The 25,289-nt window shown below is 41.8% G+C and overlaps 2 protein-coding genes across 3 annotated transcripts in view; one reads left to right on the top strand and one right to left on the bottom strand.

The window, feature by feature from the left end:
• The window catches only part of RCL1 (RNA terminal phosphate cyclase like 1), a 108,258-nt gene extending 91,817 nt beyond the window's left edge, over window positions 1-16,441 (bottom strand). Inside the window, exons 1-7 of one of the 2 annotated variants that reach the window (XM_074994860.1) lie at window positions 16,274-16,441; window positions 14,620-14,901; window positions 13,340-13,433; window positions 11,538-11,653; window positions 10,844-10,966; window positions 8,864-9,028; window positions 197-5,712 (exon numbers count right to left, since the gene is read on the bottom strand). In XM_074994860.1, coding sequence (XP_074850961.1) covers window positions 5,611-5,712; window positions 8,864-9,028; window positions 10,844-10,966; window positions 11,538-11,653; window positions 13,340-13,433; window positions 14,620-14,901; window positions 16,274-16,366 — 975 coding nt within the window. In that variant the 5' untranslated portion in view covers window positions 16,367-16,441 and the 3' untranslated portion in view covers window positions 197-5,610. Of the gene's footprint in view, window positions 1-196; window positions 5,713-8,863; window positions 9,029-10,843; window positions 10,967-11,537; window positions 11,654-13,339; window positions 13,434-14,619; window positions 14,902-16,273 lie in introns of those variants that run through there. The other variant, XM_074994861.1, reaches the window with a different exon arrangement.
• A 3,217-nt stretch (window positions 16,442-19,658) lies between these two features.
• The window catches only part of SPATA6L (spermatogenesis associated 6 like), a 46,415-nt gene continuing 40,784 nt past the window's right edge, over window positions 19,659-25,289 (top strand). The window contains exons 1-2 of the mRNA XM_074994858.1: window positions 19,659-19,885; window positions 21,235-21,372. Coding sequence (XP_074850959.1) covers window positions 19,847-19,885; window positions 21,235-21,372 — 177 coding nt within the window. The 5' untranslated portion in view covers window positions 19,659-19,846. The remainder of the gene's footprint in view (window positions 19,886-21,234; window positions 21,373-25,289) is intronic.

Here is a 25,289-nt window from a genome sequence, read left to right as displayed (position 1 = left end):
GAACTTTTAGAAAAATGGATTTGAATAAAGACATCAGCATTTCTTCCTTGACGTGATGCATTAGGCAAGATTACTTATAAAAACTAGTGAGCAGAAGTGTTCAAAATTCACATCACAGCAATTGTCATAACTGCTCTTGTTTACACAGCAGCTTTCAGCAGATGCATACTTACACTGTATTTAGTGTGCTGTAGAAAAGATGGCTTTAGCTAGCTACTTTGGACACCAAAATCATGTGAAAATGGTGTAAAGATGCAGGCTAAGTAGGCAAAACAGTGGTAACTTTCTTGTTGGGAGCTGGTTACAGTTCGAACTTGTATACTGTTTCTAGCAGTATGTTACTGTCACAGTCCCCCTCTTAGAAACTGAACCATTGTCAGAGTATAAGTCATACTGAAAATCTGCAGATATCGGTATGAAAGGTGTTACCAACAACAGTAACAATACACCACTCCGCTCCCGTGCAATAACTTAACAGGGCAGCGGAAAATTGGAACTTTGCTTATGCTTACAGTAAGGCTTTTGTATCTCACCTTTGACAAGTCTTGGATGCCTTCACAAAACTGCTTAGGTAGATGGTGATCACTCCCTTTGAAAACTGCAGAAAATTCAACTGGAAAATGTAATCCAAACCCCACTCAGTTAAAGTGGAGAACGCTTGACAGATGTGAAAGATTAATGGTTGGTCTACACTTTGGTGAAGACTGACCTGATCATTCTTCTGGAGTTTGATTTGAGTTATGGATTTGACAGTTGACTCCTGTATGTTGCAAGGAGTAAGAGAGGTCAATGAGAGAAGCGCTCCCATCATTCTTCCTTAGTGAAGACAGATCAGTTGATTTCCAGTGCATCAATTCTACTAACCCAATTGCTGTAGCTAGAATTACCTATCCAAAATAGACTTTCAGGTCTAGTGTAGACCTGGCCTCAACTATGCCATTGCAGAGCACACCAGACTTAAAACATGCATGAGCTATTAACCAAAATGTGAAGGTGAGGAAACAGGCCAAAGTCACTTTGGTTATATGCTGAGCCTACCAGATCATACTCTTGAGCATCTGTTACCCCATCAGAAAATTGATAGAGCCACCAAATTACAAGGAAAGAAAGTAGGGCCAGATCCACAGACACACTTAAGCTGCTGACTTCTATGGAAGTTAATGGAATTTAAGGGTGATGGCCCTGGATATTACACATCTAGTTTAATTAGATAACTGTCCAGTGGCATGTAGCTCTTATTGCCTCAAGGAGGATGAATTGTTTGGGCTTCTACTTCTAGGAGTAATGAAATGTAATTCAGAAGAGTTAAGCTTAAGATGTATGCCAGAAAAAACTGATCGGGGATCAGTAAGGCTGTAGCCTGGCCTCTCACCTAACAAGCAGCCAGGTTGGAATGCCTGAGTAGACAAAGCACAATAAATATGGATTAGATAGTTTGTTTTCATGAACAGTGAATCCTGAACATTGGTAATATTCTATTAGGGGCTTGGGTGATTTCCAGTTTCAGTTACATAGCACAACAACAGAATAAAGTATTATTTTCAAAGCAGTAGGGCAGGGGAAGTATGGTAAGTATCATAAGTATATCTTGTCATAAGTATATCTTCAGGCTTTTTTAATTAAACGTGTTAGCAATGTTTTGTCAAATTATCTTGAAGTCTTTATTTATCCACATTTAAAGTTACAAGGCTGACCTTTTTGCTACTTCACTCCACTAAGTTACAACATGAACAAGATTCTGAAGATTCAGCTGCATCTAGAAGAATCCCACTGGAAACAACGCCGTCTTTGGTGTGGTAGAATGTAACTTTAATCCTAAATTAATGAGGTTACAGAGCAGAGATATTAAACAGTGGTGGTAATCTTGCTTAATTTCTCTTAATCTTGTAGGACATTGCATAATTTTGGTACAGGTTGAATCTCTCTGATCCAGAACACACTCATCCAGCAATATCCATAATCTGGCATGATTTTTAGCCACCTGGACAGCTGCTTATGGGCGTGGCCAAATTCCCTCAGTCCCATAAAGTGTGTGTACAGCCTCCTGTCCCGGATCTGTGTTCTGTGCTATTTTTTAGCTCTAATCTACTCCAACTGTCTAAGAGCCCAGTAAGCAGTGGAAGTGTTTGTAATGCTGCTAGACAATACTGACCTCCCACCTATTGGCAAATTCTCTCATCCAGCACCAGTCAGGTCCCAAGAGTGCCAGACTAGAGAGGTTCAACCTGCATTTTGTTAGTAGGAAACCAGCCTCATTCCCATTCCACACTGGACTTTGAGGGCGTAGGTCAAACAGCCTGCTAAATGTGGCTCCTTCAACTACCCAGTAATCCAGATTTTTGCAGCTAATGCTAGCCTCTACAAGGAACTCAGCCATTTTTTCAGCCCTATGGATTCTGCTGATTTCATTTTCCTCAGTCGTGCTTCTTCAGAACTGGTCAGCATGTACTAGGCACAGAAGTCAACAAATCATCACATGCAGAGTGTTCACCTTTACCAAACTAGTACAACTGGCAGAGCATGTTGCTGCGAGCTTTAACACTTCTCTGGTGTTGACTCTACAAAAAAGTCATCTACTAGTTGTGCTGGCATGGTTACAATAGTTTACAGTAGGGTTTTTTCTCTTAAGTATTAACACCACCCTCTCCTATACTGAACTCTTCAGTACTGACAATCCAAGACAAGCATGTGAGGATTTTGGAAAGCTTTTTGTGTTTTAAGTGTAAGGCTATTTTGAGGTAGGTACCGTTTAGTTACATCCTTTTCTGAAGAGGACCCAGACAAAAGTTTTGCAGCTGCCAGCCTTTATGTCCACAGAGACAGCTCTAGACATACACACATTCTTTGAAGACTGGATCCCTTTGGACACTTGCCTTATGGGTTGTTAGCCAGAGCATTCCCACACAAACTTTGATTGGTTCTATGCTTCCATTTGACAACAGCATTGCAGAGGGTTCTGGGCCATTTCCAGACCAAAAGCAACAGCTCCACCCCTTACTTTGCACTAGCTCAAATACCTGTTTCTTCACTTTCTGTGAGAACAGTATAGTGGCTGTCCCATAGCACAAGTGCAACAACCTTAGGGTTTAGATACTAGAGCAACAAGCATTTGCAGATGAAACTTCAGTTATTTGCACAAGGAAGGTTACAAGGTCACTGTAGCTGACAAGATTTACTGCATATAGGAGATGGATTAAAGGGTTCCTGTTACCCTGCATAGGTAGGTCACTTCTCATACTGTGTAGTCACTCTGTGGGGGAAGTTAGTAATAAGAGAAAGGAGATGCCCTTTTGCAATATTTCCTTCACATGTTTCACAGACACTACTGACTTACAACAGATTTTACAGTATGGGAAAATATACTCATGTTCCCTGCAGCTTTTGGCCAGAGCTTTAACTTTCTCTCCATGAAACACTGTTAGGGTATGTTTACACAGCAGCCTTATTCCAAAATAACACTGCTACCCAAAAACGCATTTTGAAATAGCACTTAACTATTTCGAAATAGGCTCTATGGGTGTATATGCTGTATGTCAAAATAGAGCTATTGGCTGCACTATGGCTTATTTTAAAATAGTCTCTACTCCCTGTTTTATCAGCACTTATTTTGAAATAGGCGCTATTGTTTGTAGAACAAAGGTTTACGAATTTTGAAATAAACCAAATGCTATTTTGAAATAGCTACATTGTACAGATGTTAGGATAACTATTTTGAAATGACAGCTGGTATTTCAGAATAGCTTTGCTGTATAGACTTACCTTTAGAGAGATCACAAGTGTTTAAGCTGGTGTACAGAACACCTAATAGAATGTGCCACCAAAGTTGTTTCTATACTCCAGCACTAGCAAACAGATAAGCTCGTCATGCTAATGGCTCACACACATGCCAATGAAATTCTAGTAAAAGTTTATGAAGCCTGATTCTCTTTTTTCACTTCAAAATTCCCATCCATAAAGTTTCTGTAAGACTGAAAAGAAGAAATGTTCTTATAGTTCTCCATAACCAAGGACAAAATTGGCCTAGTCACACATCATGCAGATAAAGGACCCGAATCTACCGGTTGTAGCTGTTTCTGGGCCAAAACTGGCCTGTGCGTGCCTTAGGGCACATTAGGAGGCACTCCAAACTACAATTACTACCTATGGCTGTCCAACAGCAAAGAAAAACCAAATCTCACTACTTCAAATTTGCTCCCTTCACTTGGGGCTATAGAAGGATTGCATAGGAGCTGGCCAGCGCTGCGAGTTTTGCACCAGCTGCAGCAGTTTTAGGCTGAAGAAATCTGGCAGCTTTCCTGCTCCTTTGTGCCACGTAAACACGCAAAGAAGTTAGTGAGCAGTAGAAAACATAGCTCAAGAAGAATACATTAGTACATAGCTGCTTCATTATAAAATAAGAAAATATCCAGGCATTTATACTGTGGTACCAGGGAGGCTCAGTCCAACACTGAAATAGGCCAGCTACATAGACACTGTGTACAAACCCTAAAAATAATGAAACCAATTAGCAAAGCTTAGTAGCAGTTTTGGATTGCACAGCCTGTTATGGCATAATTATGAAAATATTAAGAAGTCTAATGTTTGCAGAGCTCTAAAGCAGATGGCTCTTAAGATACCCTCCCTATATTTTGTTATGCATACCGCGTAACCACTTGGTGTTAATATTACTGACACGGCGCTCCCTTTTTAAACAGAGGAACACTTGACCACAACAAGCCTAAATTATAAATCAGTGTTCAGTCAGTGTTTGGCACTCAGGCTCGGTTCATTACTGATATGAAGAGAATCTGGCTGCAGCACAATCTTATCCTCAAGTTGTTTCCCTTATGCAAACATTTATTCATGCTGGATCCCTGTTATGCAATCTTAAAATTTGAAGTTAACACTAAAGAGTAGAAGAGTCAGCTTCTCCATGACCCTGCTGCTAGAAATGGGCTCAAAAACTCACTTTGAAGCAATTATAAAAACGTTATGTACATGTTAGTAACAATCAGAAATAGAGTCCTTTGTCTGAAAGCATAAAATAAAATTTTAATCATTGCAGTAGAGATTAAAAAACCACTGCTTTTAATCTGAGCTACCCAAACCTGCCAATTTGATAACAGCTTTTGATTTATTGCTATTAACATGATAAAATCAGATTTGAAAGCTTAATGTCAGCAATATAGCATGAGTACAATTGTGATCTTTAGTATTCCTAGAACAAGACTTGTCCATGTCTATAATAAAAGACTATAGCAGATTCCATCTAGAATCAACCAGTTCTCGTAAACATCATATTTGTGCAGATTTGTCTGCCATACTTTGATTCCTAAAATTAAGAATAAAGGCAAGTTTAGTAGCAGAAAAAAACATCCAGTTTCACATTCAGTAACATACAATAACCCTTTTCCTAAAAGGGAACCAAAAATCTAGCAGCACATTTTAAAACAAAATGACAAATGTGTTTCTGGATTACCCTCCTTCCAAAAAAAGGAAAAAAAAAATATAAAAAGGGGGGGGGGGAGAGACAAAACGCAAAAAATAAAGTGCAGCACCCAGAAATAAGTGTCAAGAAAATAGCCACGTTCTTCTTTGTAATAAAAGTACTTGGCCTCAGTCTTAGAAGTACTATAGCATATCCATCATTTTGGGTTCCTCATCATCTCTGCGTACCAATGAGTTTGAACTACAGAGACCCATGTTTACGTAGCTTTGAAGAGAGTCTGCTGTCTGCAACACAGGAGAAAACAAGTGAATACTGATATTCTAATTTTCCACTTCTCTGCTGTCAAGTGAATACTGCTTAGCTCACTGTGTCTGCATCTCAGCAACAAGCACTTCCCATCTGCATCCCAGGCCCTAGCACGGAGGCCCCCTGCCACCAAGACAGCACCCAGACCTCCTTCCAGCACCCTGATGCCCCTCCTGAACCCCTGCCTAACTCCTTTTAATTGTCTGCATCTCACAGTGAAGAGATAAATTTTAATGTGATGCATAAGGATTTGCCAGTGACTAACAGTAATGGTAATGTAGCTTATTAAAAACAATTTAAATTTGGGAAACCTTATGACTGTACTAAGCTTTTATGAAAATACATACTAAGGAGAAATAAATATAACTTTATTCTCAATTATCTCAGATGCAGGTAAACCTGAGTATGGGTTCATCTTAAACTGATTTCAAAACTAATGTCTTAATTGTGACCCCAATTCAATTATCCAAATGAAGAAAAACCTTAAGGTTTCTTTTATGTATGTGAGACCCTCATTATTAACATTTAAATCATGCTTTGTAATCCAAAACTACCTATACTGAAACTTCATTGTGTTAAAGGTATTGTATAGTTCTCTTATCACAGGCTGCTTTTTACAGTTTTTATTATTTGTACATTCCCCTCAATGAGAACTTTATACTCATATTTACTTGGAAGTTCATTTTCACCTCTTGAAACACAATTTAGTTATAGAATCAGTTTTATAATAATGTTTGCTCCAGCATACTTAAAGCAGATAAGATTACTTGCAACTAGGTTATGTATATGAATATTCAATGCATTAGGGCTGAATTAACAGGTTCAAAGTGCATTTGGATTTGTGCTTGGATGCTATTTCGGGTTTAGGAGACATGAAGACTGGTTTATGAGTATCTGTATGCATGGCAAATAGTTTATATACAGCAGTGATCACCAACTGGTCAATCCAATCAACGAGTCGATCCTGTGGAGCCTCCCAACTGATTGCAATTAGCACTCAGCAGGTTCCCTACCTGCCCCAGCCCCACATCACTAGTCCCTTCCCAGAAGTACCCAGTGCAGCCATGTGTATGTGTGGAAGGGGAGCAGGGGCAGGAGTCTCCTCACACTGTTTCTGGCTGCAAGCAGTACTCCCGCCCCACTTCCATTCCATGAAACTGCAGCCAATGACAGCTGACGGGGGGTGCCAGCAAAGGTGCAGTGGGTGGAACATGTGCTTCCCCCAAACTCTGGGGCCACAGGGGCTTTTTGGCTCTTTCTGGGAGTGGTGCGTAGCGCTCTGCATGCATAGACATCGGTATCCACTGATCCGCAAGGCTCTACTCCCAGGAACTGCAGCAACGAAAGGAGAGTAATGCAGTGCCACCACTCCTAGAAGCCAGCATCCTGCGCTGGCAGCTCTATCCAGCCATGCAGCTGCACTGCCCTCAGCCTCATCTTCTGTCCATGGCTATACGGTTCTGCTGGGGGGCAGTAAAGCCACATGACCAGGAGAAACTGCCAGGCAAGGCAGTGTGGCATCACCACGCTCGTCTCCTTTGGCTACAGCAGCTCCTGGGAGCAAAGACGTTAGTATCCACTGATCTGTAGGGCTATCAGTGGAAATATACACCTGTAGACACATGCAGCTGTAATGTAGAGCTGGGGTAGGCAGGGAGGCTGTCTCAGCTTTGTTGCACAACTGACCTGGAGCTGCCACCAGCAGGTGCTACCCGGCAGAAGCCTGCACCCCAACTCCCAGCTCTCTCCCAGAGCCAGCACCCCACTTGTTTCTCAAAAGCCCCAGCCATGACCTGACTCCCAGAGCCAGAATCCATACCCCATCCCCAAACCTCCTCCCAGACTCAGCACCCAAATCCTCCTCCCAAACCTTGACCTCTTGCGCAGCCAAGTACAAGTGAGTGAGGGTGGAAGAAGACTGAACAACAGAAAGTGAGTGGAAAGAGCAGGGCAGTGTAGCTCTTGCATTGACCTTAAATTCCAAAAGCAATCTTGATATAAAAAGGTTGGGGACCATTGATGTACAGAATACAGTATAAGCTCTGTTATCTGACACTTAGTTAACCAGAAAGCTCAATATATAATCAGCATTTCTGGTAACCCCCAGTACAGTTTTTTTAGTCTATCAAACAGACTAGTGTACTGCCCAGCATATTATGCAATTGTTTATTCTGCACTCTACTTTTATGAAAATAAAGAGGCAAGAGACAAGTAAGCAACCTGAAACCAGGGATTTAAAAAAAAAAAAGGCACTTTCAGGGTGTATCGAAGGGGTCTTACAATTTCAGCCCAAACTCTTAGACCTTCTACATCTACAATGATAAATAATGTTGCTATTGATGACTCTGAGGTACTGCTGCAAGATCCTGAAGTGTCTTCTGAATCAGAGTATAATTTTGGTGTTAGGCTTGGTCTATACTAGTCCAGTAAGTCGACTGCAGATAGGCAATTCTAGCTACAATTGCGTAGCTAGAATTAGCTTATCTGCAATCGATTCACATGGCCATCCATACAGAAGGAGGTCAACAGGAGAGGTTCACCCATTGAACTCCCTTACTCCTCATGATAGCAAGGAGAACGCGGGGTTGACTGGTGACCCTAGGCAGCTTGATTTCGCACATCTCTACCAGATGCACAAAACCAAACTCGAAGATCGACTCTGAACAGGTCGCTCTTCCCTGTAGTATAGGCAAGTCCTAAGTGTACTTTTCGTGATGTGTGTGTACACCATGTGCTACCTACAGGGATATGTAGTATCACAAAAAATTTGTCTATACAGTAGGTTATCTGTATACATGTAAGTGCTTCAACAAGCCAGTCACTCTGCATTGCAGTACTTCTACAGGATTGGTCAATACCAGTATATTATTTTATATGTTATTTTATTGCAGTTCTTTGAAAAGTAGTATTCCATTGGTGAAGTATAACCCTCGGCTAACCAGAATATTTGATTAAGTGGTGCCCCTATTCTTCCAACATACTGGATAACAGAATTTACTGTATTTAACTTCATTCCCAAGTAGTTCTGTTGGAAGTAAAAAGGTACTAATTCACATGAGCAGAGATGGCAGACTCTGGCCTTAAAAGAGTTACATGATTTCTGGAAATGGATTTATTGAAAAAACTTACCTCTGGCAAAAACTCCAACACTCCTAAGGAACTGAGATCAGTATAGGCAATGGGATTCTGAAATGACATAGCCTGAAAATTTTGTGATTGCGAACAGATTTTCACTCTTGATTTGAATGCTTCAAGTTCATTTCTAAAAGCCTCAAAATAACCTTCTTCTTCTGCCTGTACAAAGAAAAGGTTGTCAATTAAGTATTCCTTTACACTCACACCTATAAGTAAAATTTTGGCTATACAAGTATACACATTATTAAAAAAAAAAAGCTGTACAATGAAATATGGAACAAGAACCAACCACCAAAACTGTAGCTGCAAGTATGGAGGGTAAACCAATGGCAGATTTGTGAAAAAAAAAAAAAAAAAAAAAAAAATCAGAAGAAGAAAATTTAGATAGGGTTCTTGATTTTTATTTTTTCAAGTGTGGTTCAAATATGAGAAATGGCCAATATCTTGCATCTGAGGAGCTGTGAAGAGATGTTAATTTTAACCCATTCTTCATTTCACCTTAAAAGCTTTAAGGGCAAGGGTGCTCAGAAGTAGACTCTTTAAAGCAGGGACTCCCACATTAGGTGACAAGGCACTCTCTCCCCCCCCCCCCACAAGTGAATCTGGTAGTATGAACAGTCTGACTAAGTACTTGAAATATCTTCAAATTCTTTCACAGCAGTGCACAAATTCAGCCCCTATGAACACAAGACATCCAGACAGGACCAGTACAAACTGCAGCAGTGGGTACAGAAAGGTACCCTGTAGTGATATGAAAATGCTGGTAAGTGAAAGACAAGTCAGCGTGAAAAATAGAGTCTTGGATAAAAAAAGCTAACAGGGATACCAAGTCCTAAAATATGCTTTTTAATTAGTTTTGACTATGAAATCACTTTCCCTGCTTAGCATGTCTAATTCATGTTTACCATTAAATCTTAAAAGCATTAGATTGAATTAGCTTTTTTTGGTAGCACATACAATTTAAAACTTCAACTGTAAAACCCATTTTTCTCTAACAGTAATGATTTCATATTTCTGAAGGATGTCATTTTTGAATTTTTACGTTAGGATGTGTTTCAACTTCACTTAATATTTTAAGAACTTGGCAAAAATACTTTTAACTACAGTTAAGCAATTCTGTATTAAAGAATTAACTAAAATTTATTACAAATTATTATGAGCTACTGTGAGGGAGTGCTTGCCTGATCAGATGCTAGAGTATTCAACTTTGACCATGGTTTCTGAAGAAAGCTGCTGATCACTCTGCTTTTAAAATTCTGAAAGAGCACTTCTTTCTTCTTTGGGAGGAGGGTGATGGAGGCAAATGAGGAGTGCATGGGATAGGTCCTGTGGAAAGCCTCTCTTTGTCCCCATCCCAAAATTTCAAAGTGTCTTTTAGTCATAGCTCTTTGGAGCCTAAACTGTTGCTCCTGGGTGACTATATGGGGTCACTAGAAAGGCGTAATTCCTAAAGAGCATGCAGTCTCCAGGGTACAAGATGAGACCAGCTACTTGAGGAGCTAATCTAGTCCTGAACAGATCTCCCTGGCTAAGCAAGGGCAATGAAGACATGTCCTGTGAAGTGTCCATATCTCCTTTTATAGTCAGTTTTTGAGAGCAAAAAGATATTGATTTAGCAAGAACTATAATTCTTTCCGAATAAGGTTCTAGAGGAAATGGGAGACAGTTTTCAACATTATTTGTGCAAGAAAGAACGACACATTATATTACATATGAAGGACACACTGATTTTATGCTCAGTTCTCCTTTTGGGCACTCCCAACAGCACAACAAAATCCACAGAAATTCCATTGTCATAGTCTGCGTAACCATTTATTGCACAAAAGGCTGCCAAGAAGTCAACTTTTCCCCTGGAGTGATTCCCTTTGGACATTTTAGCTTGCAGCTGTCATGAAAAAAATATCAGCTGCTCTCACAGTGATCCCTCACAGATGCTGCAAAAGCTTCTCTAGCATTAAAAACCTCATGACTTACTTTCGCTCTTTGGAAAAATAGACGAAAACAGCCTCGAGGATCCACATTACAACTTTTGGCCATTTCTAGAATAAACTGCATTACAACCGCCTGATGTGCTACTTGTTCCATCAGAGCATTTTTCTGGAAGCAAAGGTTAAAGTCATTTTTAAAGAGAGACTGTAAGTATGTAACAAAGATTTTAAATATGCTTTACTTTCATGACTGCCAATTCATATCTTACAGCAGCGGTGTCCAAAAGCACTTGAATGGATGGCCACATGCCCCTCCCCCTAGCCAGGCACCCTACCCCCATCTCCAAGCAAACTGCCAGTGACTCCCAGAGCCACACCAGCTGCCCGAGCCATGTGGTGCTTGAGGAACCAAGGCATGAGCCTCTGAGCCGCCACCTGAGCCACATTCACCACAATACGCTTCCCAGTTCACCAGATGTGGTGAATGCGGAGTGTACTGGACATCGTGGTCCTACAGAATTAAGCTGAAATGGGGCTAGGCAGGAGAAAAACTACAGAAGAGCAGACATAATGCATGTTATTATGGAGGTTCCCTCCAATAAAGTAACTGAAAACTCAAGAAGCAGGATGGGGATAGAGAAATCAATTAGTGCAATCTACAGGGATAGTCTGTCTGTAGCATAAACAGGGAAAAGGTATGCCTTTTCCAGATTCAAAGCAATTTAAGATCTGCCTAATACCTGTTCAGCTTCTAGATGAAAACACCACAAGATGAGATATTTAGCTGTTTCTTCACATACAAGGTATGGATGGTCAGACAGAAATCTCTGGCTATCATCCCATCTGCTTAGCATGCCTGGTGAAAAAGAATTAGGAAGCTAAGTGTTACCATTAAAGTACATTTTGTTTATGGTTTTAACAGCAATAGAGGCGAGATAGTTAAGGGGTCCACTAATGTGATACAGTGCTTTAGGACATGTTTACAGTACAGACCTTAAAGTGGTAGAGCTGCAGCAGTAAGGTCTTTTGTGTAAGCTACTCCTCTCTTGCTAGCATAATTAAACCACTCTTATTAGCAGTGGCAGTTTTGTTGGTGGGAGCATATCTCCCTCTGACAGTGTTGTCCACACTGGAGCTTTTGTCAGTAAAACATTCACAGCTAAAAAAACACCTAAAAACCCCAACCAACAAAAGTGCTAATGTAAACATTAGTCTATGTCACCCTTACTTTTGCAGCCAAGTTTATAATTCATGAAGTGGTAATGACATTTCAGCACTCAACTGGCTTGTGACCAAAATAAAGGATGGCCCTTTTTCCTTTTTGTTAGTTTCAACAGAAAGGCCCTGATTAAACACTGGCACTTTCACTTGTAAATGTGGTTTCTATAAAAGGATTAAGGCTATGTGGCTAAAGCAGTCTGTACTGCACCTTTATCTCTTCAATGGCTAGAGTACTTAATTATTCTACTATATTGGCAGTCAAGAAGCTGAAGACAAAGAATAAAGTTTAGCATTTAGAATTTCTGGTTTATTTAGAACTCCTCTTTAAAACACAAGAGCATAAATAAAGGAATATTAAGTTTTATGAATTTCTCTGTAAGTTAACTGTAATAGATGGTATGCGATTTTAGAACACTACACGATCAAAACTTCAGAATATGACATTTGATTGCAATGGTTTTGATCACATTTCAACTATACTTAAAGTACCATCTAGTAGATAGTCTGATATAGTTGGATAAACTATTCCACACCTGGCTTACTATTAACAAATGTTTGGCAGAAGCTGCAAGCAACAGCCTAGGTAGGCACAAGAGCAAATCATAGAAAGGATTCCAGAGGTTAGAGAAAGCAAAACAGAACCACTGACCGTCCAGCTGCAACAATAACTTTGGAGCAGAAGAAAACCCTCCATCTTCCTTCCAAGCAGCCATGCTCTTTCCACCATTTGTTTCTGTTTGCAGCTAAGCTTAGTGCTTTGGCAGTATTCTTAGAAAAATTTTCCCCCTATAGCTGGAAAAATCTCTTAAATCTGTAGGTGCTTTGTGTTCAACCAGCAAACAGCTGAAATCTACAAGAGTATTTAATATCTGAACTAAAATATTAGAAATTTAGCTACTGAACTGTTATTTCCATAGGAAGATATACTTTTGATAAGCATGAAGGACAAATGCTTCACTTTAAAAACACTTCATGACTTACAATAGCACTGTTCTAACATCACTTTTTATTAAGAGTTAAATAAAGTAGACAGAACATTCTTCTGCAAAAACTTCAAGTCATGAAGCATGAAAGAGTGTTTATCTGCAAAGAATTATTGACTGTAGGACTTCCACAGCTTGCTGCCTCTTACCTGGAAAAGACTATGCTGCAATGACTATCAAAGGAAACCCCAAACCCTGATATACCAGAAATCTAAAGCTGGACTCTACTAGCCAGATACTTCATTTCTAAATATCCATTTTATAAAACAATAGTACCTAATCTAAACAAAATGAATGCATAAAGCCAAAACTAAAAACCTGGAGAAAATGGTACTCACCAAAATGTCTAACTTTTTGTTCGTGTTTTTGCATGAATGATTTGGATTTGTCTTCATCTTCTGTTTCTTGTATTTTATTTTGATTAATAAAACTCTGTGGAGGAGGGAGAGAGCATAATTAGAGTACTCCTTCCCATGCCCTTTTAAACTATGATATTATGAGAACACCATTTCATTGAATTTTCATTTAAAAAGTAATGCTTTCTCAGATGGAACCTGTCTAGTCTGGCACTCTTTCATCCAGCAACATCCATTATCTGGCACGATTTTAGTTAGCTGGACGACCACTTATCAGGGGTATGCCCAAGTTTGTTGTGGTCCCATAATGTTGATTTACAGCTACCAGTCCCAGGCTCTCAGTGTTCTGTGCTGTTATTTAGCTGTAATTTACTCCTAAACATCTTCTAAGAGTCTAGTAAGCAGCTGAAGTGTTGGTAATGTTGCTAGACATTATTGACCTCCCAAGGTTCAGCACATTCTTGTTTGGCACTGGTCAGGGTGCCAGACTATATAGAGGTTCAAGTTGTAATTGTAGGCCCAAAACCTACAAACACACTGATGCATAAACGTGATTTAACATTCATGAGGTGGTGTCTAGAAAACTGGAATTTTGACATTTAACACCATATTTTTTTTAAAAAAAAGATTCCTTTTAATATTTGGTCCTGGATTACAGGACCAGCACTGTCATCTACCAAAGTATTTCTAGTACAGCAGACAGCAAGGTGTTGGGTCTTAAAACTTTAGAAATCCCTACTTTTTTTATCTTTAGTATTTGTAAGTTTAATATAAAACTTTTTAAGATGAACAAGACAGGATTGGATCCTCATGTGATTTACAGACAACTGCTGTTTTGGACCAATGCAATTTCTGATCCCTGCTAGCAGCACAGAAGCATTTGTACTTTGATATCAGTACAAAACTACTTTTTTGTGGATTTTAATAAAATAAATGGAAGCATATCCATTCAGAATGTAATCTTGTCATGTGGAGTATTCTGGATAAAAAAACCTCATTATAAGTTACAAGTGCCTTATAAATAATTTGATTTATCTAACAGTTCTATCCCTTCAAAACAAAATGGCAGTCACATTGCACTTTAAACATGAACAAAATGATTAGGTGATGAACTTTCGTGGGACAGACCCATTTCATCAGATCAATAACATTTCCAGTCCGGACTCAGTTATATAGCACAGAGGTCCAAAAAATTTTGCAATAGAAACTGAGTTTTATCCCTCGTTTTTACCTGGCTTCATGCAAGAGAATACAGTTCATACCTTATTAAATACATCCTTGCTAACAGAATCTGGGTTCCATAGATTGTGTGTTTCTCGCTGAATTAATGCCTCTTCTTTCTGTCTCCATTCTTCCTCCCTCTCTCTCAATTCTGAAGCATCAGTCTGTGCTTTGGCATGTTCCTGATCCAGGGACTCAGAGTTATGTAGAGCTAAACTACCAAGTTTCTGCTGGGCTTCCGCTAGACTCCATTTGCATTCCACAGAGTTCTTCACAAACTCCTTTTGTTTTTGGCAAGCCAGTTCAATCCCATAGTCATATATCTGTATTGGGGTTGGTAGGAGGTAATCAGATTTGTTTATTTGGAGAAGTGGAGAGAATTTAGGCAGGACAAGCAAAAAGGTTTGGTTAGTTGGGATACAGAAGTCAGAACTGTGATAAAAGTGAGGTTAAAGTCTGAACAGTGACTAAAATTGATACATAGTTGGATGTTTACATCAATGATTTGGCTCAGTTTACACATGAAATAAAATGTTATTAATTCCTAGCCTTGCAGACTCAGGGATCATCTATTACCAGCCAAAGTGTCTCTAACCAAATTGCAGAAAGCAATTTTTATGATGAAGTGTGGGTGAAAATAAGATCCAGCTGGTTCTCTCTTAGCTTTGTAGGTTCTGCAGTACTAACAATAGCCGAACACCAGACTTAAGTCCAAATACATGTACGTCTATAATAAAGTAGCATTTTTACAGTGTATGGCCATAGCTGGACTTTAATGAGTACTGTTTAAATTCTAAACAGATTAATATATTTTGCTTTAAAACATGCTGTGCAAAGGACGGCTATGTAGAAAACTGTCCTGTTCCACTTAGTCTCACATAAACTATGAGAGATTTTTAATAATTATAAATCACACTTCATATGGCACCCAAAAAAAGAGATGTATAAATTCCCAGTGATTACAGTTTCTCATGCTTATTTTAGGCTTTGAATTACGGTTGATAGCATTTCAAGGAAAAAGAACAAGAATCAAAGGAGAAGAGTATGTCTTGAAAGTGATGAGATATACTGTATTCCAAAGAATACTATATCCCCATGGTGTCTTTATAGGATTTCCAGCCCTTGCTTCTTTCAAACCCACATGATTACCTCTCCCAGAGAGGTGCCCTATCTAGCTACATACTGACTTTTTTCATCAGCACGGTGATGTAGTAAGTTGGACAAGTGCCACACACATAACCCAGCTGTACAGATTTCGTTTTGCTAGACACACACCCAGCAGCACGGAGGAGGACAGGAAACGGCAAAGCGATACTCTAGTGCTGGCCTGGCGAGCGCCGACAGAGACAGCGCTACCTGGCATGAGGGCGGGCGCACCCTAGGCCCTTGCTGGAAACCCAAGCCAACCGGGCCCCTTCGGGGCAGAGACTTTGCACTGGGCGCCCAAGGGACTGCGCGTCACACTCGCCGGGCACGGGAGCGCCCGGGACTGGGCGCAGCCTCAGCGAGCGGCCGGGAAGGAGCGAACGGGTGACCGTTCCCCACCGAGGCGCGAGCAGATGCTCTGACAGGGCCGCAGCAGCCCAGAGGGAATTGCCGCTTCCGCCACCGCCGACGGAAGCGAGACCGAGCTGTGCACGGACAGGCGGCCGGGCTCCGCACTCCTGGGGCGTGGGGGGAGGGGTGGGGACGTACCAGCGGCTCCGGCGGTCGGGGCGCGCAGGCCGGGACCGAGTCCTGCCCCTCCCCCGCGCGGAAATCCCGTGAGCGCGGTGGCCACAGCGCCATCCCCGCCACCGAGACACCAGCCCGGTCGGCCCCGCCCGTCGCTCTAGTCCGTTACCAGCCTGACCGGAAACTAGGTAGAGCGTCACTTCCGACGACAGAGATGGACGACGTGACGTCATGGCGCACAACCCCGCCCCCTGGGGAGGGTAGAGTGAGGGAAGAGGTTCCGGGCCCTCTGGTGCTGGAGGAGCGCGAGGGTGTGGCCAGGTCACAGAGTTTTAAAAAGAAGAGTAAACCCCTCACTTGGGAAGCGAGTCGATGCTGCAGCACCGTGTGCGTGCGATCCATCAGACGCGTCTCCAGGATTAGTAACAGAGAGGAAGCCGTACTAGTCCTTACACTATCAAAACACAAAGCAGTCAAGTAGCACTTTAAAGACTAGCAAAATGGTTTATTAGGTGAGCTTTCGTGGGACAGACCCACTTTTTCAGACCATATCCAGACCAGAACAGACTCAATATTTAAGACACAGAGAACCAAAAACAGTAAGCAAGGAGGACAAATCAGAAAAAGATAATCAAGGTGAGCAAATTAGAGAGTGGAGGGGTGGGGGATTAGGTCAAGAATTAGATTGAGCCAAGTATGCAGACAAGCCCTTATAGTGACTCAGAAAGTTCCCATCATGATTTAAACCATGTGTTAATGTGCCGAATTTGAATATAAAAGCCAGCTCAGCTGTTTCCCTTTCCAGAACGGTGCAATAATTCCTTTTCAGTAACACACATACCTTTAGGTCATTGACAGAATGCCCCATTCCATTAAAATGTTGGTTTGTGGATCTGGAGTGTTTTGATGTCTGTTTTGTGCCCATTGACCCTTTGTCTAAGGGAGTTAGAAGTCTGTCCAATATACAAAGCATCTGGGCATTGTTGGCACATGATGGCATATATGTTAGTAGAGGAGCATGAGAAAGTGCCTGTGATTCTGTGAGTAACCTGGTTAGGTCCAGTGATGGTATTTCCAGAGAAGATATGTGGACAAAGCTGGCAGCGGGCTTTGTTCCAGGGAAAGGTTCCAGGACTGGTATTCCCGGGGTATAGACTGTGGCTGTTAGTGAGGATCCTCATAAGGTTGGGAGGTTGTCTGTAGGAGAGAACAGGCATGTCACCCAGGGCCTTCTGGAGTGTGGCATCCTGATTCAGGATAGGTTGTAGGTCTTTAATAATTCGTTGCAGTGGTCTGAGTTGGGGGCTGTAGGTGATGACCAGTGGTGTTCTGGTCTTAGCTTTTTTGGGCCGATCTTGGAGTAGCTGGTCTCTGGGTATTCTTCTGGCCCTGTCGATTTGCTTTTTTACTTCTCCTGGTGGGTAATTCAGGTTTATGAATATTTGGTAAAGTTCTTGTAATCTTTGGTCTCTGTCAGTTGGATCAGAGCAAACGCGATTGTACCTAAGAGCTTGACTGTAAACAATGGATCTAGTCACGTGTGCAGGATGGAAACTAGAAGGGTGTAGATAAGTATAGTGATCAGTAGGTTTTCGGTACAGTGTGGTACTGATCAGGCCATCCTTGATTAGTACTGTAGTGTATACTCCAAGATTAGTTAAGACTTCGAGTTCCTGAGAATTCAGAGCTAAAGTTCCATAGACCGCCCAGGCCTCTGCTCCCATGGGCACGGTGCAACCTCACAGCTCCACGTTTTCCTTCTGATGGTCAGCCTTCACCAAAGAAGCGCAGGGCAGTTCAGCTTCTGTCCCTCTAGCCGATTGTGGGTTCTGATCCAGCTGTCCTCGGTGTCCCTCAGTCTCCCCCACCCCGCTCTGGTCTCATCCCCTGGACCTCTTTGGTTTCTATCTGTACCCTGTCCACCTCCCTACCCTCTCCCCTGTAGTCCTCCGTACGGCTGTACCTCCCTGTTCAGTTTCCTCCACTAGTTCTGTCTCTGATTTAACCTTCCAAGCCCCAATCCAAGCTTTTTGCTGTACCTCAGCAGCTCTGATCCAGGCCCCCAGCTCCACCCAGTTATGCTCCAAACCTCTAGCCGGGGGTTGACCCCTGGACAGGTGCCAAGAGTGACATGTGAGCCAATTTCATCGGTAAGTGGGAGCTCAGTCCCACCCCTCCTCCACCATGTAATGGGGAGCTTGCTCAAAGGCATGCCACCTGTGGATTAACAAAAGACCAGCTAATGCTACCAACCACCGCCCTAAGGGTAAAGCTCTGTATCTCAATTTATTTATTCATGAAGCTATTATAAGTAGGACTATTAGTGTAAAAATTATCACTGGGAATCAGGCATACATAGAAGTCAAAAGGTCAAATGTTGGCACTCCACCTCAGCAAGCTTACTGACTGCTATTTAGCTCCTACTTCAGTCTAGCCCCCACCCCCCCTTGGTCTTCCCACCTCTCCTGGTCCATGCAAACTGTCCAATGCCTTTAGTTTATGCTCCACCTCTTGGGAGGCACCACACTGTCTCCATTCTCACCTGTGCACCCCTCAGTTCTGGGATCCCTTCACACCTTCTTTGCACATCCTTTCTGTCTGCTCATACACGAGGTTCAGGATTGTTCTGGTCACAGGGCTCTCCCATTGAAGCTGCCTCCCTGCCCTGAAGGTCAGTGGGTTCCTCTCTCCCCCAGCAATCCCCTTTGCACTACAGCATAGCTCAAGTTTTGCTAGGCTGGTGAATCAGATACACTACATGATTGTGTCTAGAGCTGAGAATTGTTGGCCTTGGTAATGTTGCACTATTTGTACCACTGTAGCTATGCTACTGTTTTCATGGAACTTGCAGAGGTTCAAAATGGCTCTTCTAATAACTATTCTCCCATAGTAACCTTCTGCACATTGATCTTACCCTGTCATCTCTGCTGCAAACTTGTTCCTATCCTAAGATGCTGCAAAGGTCTATCTTACCATTGAGAATGCATGCTGAGGGTGGAAGGAGCATAGTGAAGACTTGGATCTTATGTTGATCATTTTGAAAACCAAGAGAAAACCTACTCAAAATGGTAGCACAGCATGCAGCTGCTGCTATCTTTTCAGCAGAACCCCTCTGAGGTATTTTAGGGTAGACTCCACGAGTAGTTGAAGATGGAGGAGTCTTGGCAGGTATATACACAGCCTTCTGTGCAGGCATGCCTTACTGCAGGCTTGCTACATAAATTACCAGGGCCACAGCTGCAGCACCCACACTAGATAGGCCTGAGACACAAATCTTGTAGGCAGACCGCAGCAGACCCACAGGTTGCAGACGGAGGTTACGCGCGCAGCTCTGGGCAAGCTGCACTGCAGCGCCGCTTGAGGAACATTCCCCCTCCAGTTCCCCGCCTCTTCTAGCGGTTCTCGGGCGCGCGGCGGCCGCCTCCGCGTTCCAAAAGGAGGCATGTTGGAACGTTTGCGTCGCCACGGCAACGCGACGCTTCCCCCTCCGCAGAGCGGCCGCGGCCTCGTGGTGTAGGCAGAGGGGCTGCAGGAGGGAAGGCGGACGCAGTCGGCCGGAGAGCCCTTCCCTCACTCCCTGCCAGCGCCCCCGGGATGCCGCTGAAGGTGGTGGTGGAGCTGGAGATCCACGCGGTGAGACAGGTGCAGGGCCAGCGCTAGCGAGGGAGGGGCGGGAGTAGCAGGTACAGCCTCCCCGCGTGGAGGCGATAGCACAGAGTCCTGCTGGGTGTCCCCACGCTGCTGTCCTGCAAAAAAAGTACAAGTTACACCTCCGAAAACCGGCATTCTTTGGCCCGGCAAAGTCTCACGAGACAGCAGAGCTGGGGCTGGAGGCAGCGCCCCCTGGCAGCTCCTGAGGGGATACTGCTGGGGTGCCAGCATCCCCTGGCAGCCCTGTGTGGAGCTGGGGCCAGGGAGCCCACTGTAGCAGGCCAGCAGAGGTGGCCACGAACCAGGGGACATTCACCTCCCCTGGTCTGGTGAATTTGCTTGTCTGCTCCAAAATATCTGGTAGTCTGTAAGGTGCCACCGGACTCTTGTTTGTTTTTGTTTTTTGAAGATACAGATTAACTCAGCTACCCCTCTGATAACTTCTGTGTTTAAAGGATTCCAGGGGATAACTTCTAATAAACAATACACACTCTGCCAAGCCAAAGAGCATTCCAATTGCTTTTAGGTGACCTTCTCCCTTTAGCTTTAAGATGTGGTGGATGACTTTGTTTTCATATAACGTGCCTATCCTGTGGAAACAATGGGAATTGCCCTGAGGGCTGTGATCTATGCCAGGAAAAAAGTGTTGAATGGGTTTGGCTATGTAAATGTCTAGAGCCAGTTCCACAACACTGTGTGTAAACATACTACTGAGTCAGTTCAGAGTCTAGCAAAAAACAGATAATAATCTATCTTTGGTAAAGCTCTTTTCAATGGATATGCAAATACTTATTTTTATAAGTTTTTCTTACCACAGCCTTTGAATTCCTTCTTCTGGTATCAAATTAAAATATGTACTGATCAGTAAAGGGTTAAAATTAATGAATTTGAAAACTAGGAATACAGTTATTGAAACAAGAAAGTCCAAAATAAAACATAAAACAGCAAATGCATACCACATTCAAACTTTTTTAAATAAAAGGAACAAAAATAAAGAAAACATGTTGTGCCTGTTCACAGATACCAGTCATGGTTGATTTAATCCAGTGTAGACTTACACTTAGCCACTTTGGAAAACCCCACTCTAGAAGCTCAGTTCTTGCCCTTATTTATGCAGCTGTAACTTCCATTGGTACTAAAGATAGAAATGGACCCTACCTGGTACCCTTGTTGACAATGTTAACAGAGATGCCTAGTGCATAAACATCAGACCACTTTCTTGACCACAATGATTATCCCTGTGGATTTTGCATAAGACATATTGGTGGAACAATATGGGAAGATTGCCCTAAAAGAACTCTGATCAGCATAATTATTTTCTCTTTTATAAGGTCACTTGCCCTGGTGTGTTCCTGCCAGAAAAACACAACATTTACCTCAGTGTCTGCATATTGGACCAATACAAGGAGACAGAATGCCTTCCTCCGATTTTCCCTCTCTTATTTCATGAGAAAATGTGGTTTGAAAAGGTGATTTTCATTTATTATACACTTTGGGCTTAATTCTCTGCTGCCTTCCACTGAGGGTACTAATTTACACCTGTGCAAAGTGGGTGTAAAATGGTACCACCAGTATACAATTAGTAGAGAATTCTGATTTAGTATCATTTTAAAATTACTTCCCATGCAGGGTAGCAGAGAATCAGATCTGTTATATCTTTGAGGTACTGTAATTGGAACTGGTTTTAACAGTTAATGCTTTCTAATCTGAATTTTTATTCAGGGCAATAACTCTTGAGATTTACTGGTTAAACTGGAGTGTTCTCACAAGCAAGCAATTCTGTATAATCCAAGAAAGGACATTACTCTCAGGACATTACTCTCTTACTTGGGATTTATTTAGTTTCAATCCCATTTCTGTGGAAACAAAATAACATCACTATGTGATGACAATCATCTGATTTCATGATACTGGCAGATATAGAATTAAATATAATGATTCAAATAAAATGCATTTATCAGCATTTTACTTGGCACTTTAAAATCTGAACTAGTCAAGAACACAAGCCTTCAGCCTGAATTTCCTTGGGAGTAAATGGTTTGGCTAACTTAAAAAGTTTATAAAAGATTTTAAAAAATCTGCTGCTCATTGGCTATGATATTGCTGAATTATGATTTATGCTTGGTGATGGCTTTTAAAAATGGTTTTAACACAATTGGTGTTGCCAATGGTGACAAGAAAAGTGTGTTGAAACCAGTATTTTCCCCACAAATTGAAATTGAGGAGTAACAGAAGGAGGTGTTCGAATTTATGGGAGTGTGTCCAAGCCAATGAGGGGAGAGACAGGGATAGTGGTCTCTATGAGAAACGCAAAGTAGTGCACATTGGAAAGCAACCTCATACCAAATATTGGGGCCTAATTAGCTGTTACCACTCAAGAAAGAGATGTTGGAGTCATTATGATTGTTCCCTGAAAATTAATGTGCAGCAAGCAGTCAAAATAGCTAATGGGAAGTTAAGAACAATTAGGAAAGGGATAGATAAGACAGAAAATATTATAAAGTTGTTATATAAATTCATAGTACACTCGCATCTTAAATATTGTGTGCAGTTCTGGTCACCCACCCCTCCAAAAATATCAGAATTGAAAAAGGTACAAAGGAGGGCTACTAACTAGGGGTAAGAAGCAGAAGAGATTAAAATCACAGAGACTTTTCAGCTTGGAAAAGAGACAGCTGATTAGGTATGTGGTAGAGGTCTAAAAAATCTTGACAGGTGTGAAGAAAGTAAATAAAGAGATATTATTTAGTCCTTCACATATCAAAAGCTAGCAATCACAAATGAAATTAATAAGCAGCAGGTTTAAAATAAAAGGAAATATTTCTTCACACAACATATTGTTAGTCTGTGGAACTTTTTGTTGGGGATGCTGTGAAGGCCAAAACGAAACAGGGTTAAAAAATGAACCAAATAAATTCCTAGGGGACAAGTCCATCAATGGTTATTAGCCACAATGGGCAGGGATGCAACACCATGATCTGAGTTTCATCAGGCTCTGTTTGTCCGAAGCTGGGGCTGGACAACAGGGGATGAATCAGTTGATCATTGCTTGTTCTGTTCATTTCCTTTCCCTCTGAAGAATTTGGCATTGGTCACTGTGGGACAACTGAATGTGGCCATTCTTATGTAAAAATACTTACAATAATGTAAGTGTTTACTATGGAAACTCCCAAAGATAATGACCTCTCAAAATAGCAACAATATGACATAATGACCTTGGCAAATAATGGATTTTAAAAATCTTGGCTTTCCAGGAAACATGTATTTATATATGTTTTACAAGCACAAATCTAGCATTCTGGAGCAAAGTCACTAAAACTTAGACCAAAAGCCAAATGTTATTTTTAATACTCCTTACTTTCACTTCCACCACAACCCAGTCACATGTCTTGTCCTTAGTCAGTGGAGACTCAGAATTCAGAGGTGCTTTCATGGGCATTCACCTCACAGATGTGTGGAGTGGTGAAGGCATCTTGCTCATTTCTCCAGCTGCTCACCACTTGCTCGGGCCACTGTTCATTATGACACTGTTCATACTACCACTCTCCTGCCAATGGCTCTATGCCATCCCCTTTTGCCTTCTGCCACTGTGACCTCTGCAAGTTGGTCTCTTGAGGTTCCAGGTCTCAGTGAGATAGTGGAGGCTGGGCAGTCTCATCCTCAGAAACGCTGTGCCACAGCAGGTCTAAGCATTTAGATGTGATTATTAATGATTTCCGCTCTAGTGATCCCTTAACAAAGCAAGGCTCTCTATGGAGACCAATCAGCATTGTCTTTTAACAGTGGAGAGGGGCAGGTCAAACAGAGCCCATGATTCTTAGGTATACCACCCAGCAAAACACCTGTCCTGTCTCCATCCTCTGTCCACTGGGATTGAGCAACTGGGATTGCCTGGCCAATGCATTTCAATGGAAGGAGACATCCTTAGTCAGGACAGGCTAAGTACAGTTCTGCTGCCTTTCACTCATACAGTAAGGATAACATTTAATTAACCCAGCATTTAAGAGATTTGTAGCCCAACAGCAGTCAAAACTGATCTCCTGGGCAACACAGTGATTGTAACTCATTGGCAAACATGGGAGTGAGAGTGTGGTGGAAATTCAGAGGTGTGGTATACACTCCCTTTATGGTGGGGACTGGGGAAATCCCAGATTGAAACCACTATAGGCAACATCATCTTAATACAGTAGACAGTTTTTGTGAGTACAGAGCATGTTATCCTTATTTTTCCCTAGTGGCCCTTGCTCTGCTATGTCAGGAGAATCCCTGCTTTTTATAAATAGCTTTCTTTGTGGCTCTGTTTTCATAAATAACTGTCCAAATATCTAATGAGATTCCACTTTCTAAGGAATATGATTAAATACCTTTCACTGGCTAGGTCTGCAGTGACAATTGAAGATGACTTAAGTGTGAATTGAGCCTTTTCTTCGTTAGGAAAAAAATGTGTGTTCTTACCTTGTATTAGTTAATTCATGATAACTGGCATCTAGTAAAACCCTGTGAAGACAAGGGAGTTATAGTTTTAGCAAATGTTAGCAGGTCAAGGTAAACACTAGGCTCCCACATAGTCTTTATTTTGACCTGCTAGCATATATGAAAACAACAAAATGCTTGTTTTCACTAGGATGTTACTTACTTTTTATCGCCACGTTACCATATCCTTTTTCCCTCACGAAGATGCACTCTTTCAGTTTCCTTCCTCCAAAAAGGCTATTATTGGTGTATTGTCCTGAAAGTCTCCATATTATCAGAGGTTAAAAGATGTTGACAACTTGAGTGGGAAGCAGAAAAAATCCCCAATCCTATCTCAGTGCAGAGGGATTGGCTAGATGACCCCTTGAGGTCCCTTCCAGCCGTACATATATATGGTTCTGTGAAAAGCAATAGAAATTATTAGGGGCTTGCTTAAAAGATGACTTAGTGGGGACATAGCTGATCACAGCTGCTTGGAAGCACTAAAATGCTTTGGGTTAAGTCCTGGTCCTATTAAAGTCAAGGGCAAAACTTACATTGACTTCAAAGAGGTCAAGATTTCATCCGCAGGAGGCAGAGAAGTTTTTTACCGTGGACCAGCAAATTGTGGGTAGGAGTAATGGGATGAAAATGAGCAAAGTAAAATGTATTTGTCTTTATTTCATGTTCATAAAATATTCTGATTTTATGTACAGTCTTTGCATAAGTTACTGAAATAATAACAAATACGATTGTCACCTCATACCCGGGAACTCCTTTCTTATCTATATTGGGCTTGTCCTGTGCTTCAGGTTGATGACAGCCAGGGCGTTGATGATTCTTTGTGGGCTGATGCCCTTGTTTTGATCAAGAACCCCATATTCTCTGAATAACGGTACCCCATCTGAACTAGCTCTTTCACCCTTGCTTCTAC

Source organism: Carettochelys insculpta, chromosome 5 (assembly GCF_033958435.1).
Source record: "Carettochelys insculpta isolate YL-2023 chromosome 5, ASM3395843v1, whole genome shotgun sequence".
Taxonomy (NCBI): Eukaryota; Metazoa; Chordata; order Testudines; family Carettochelyidae; genus Carettochelys; species Carettochelys insculpta.
Note: the sequence above shows the minus strand (reverse complement) of the source record. Positions and strands in the feature narration are given on the sequence as shown.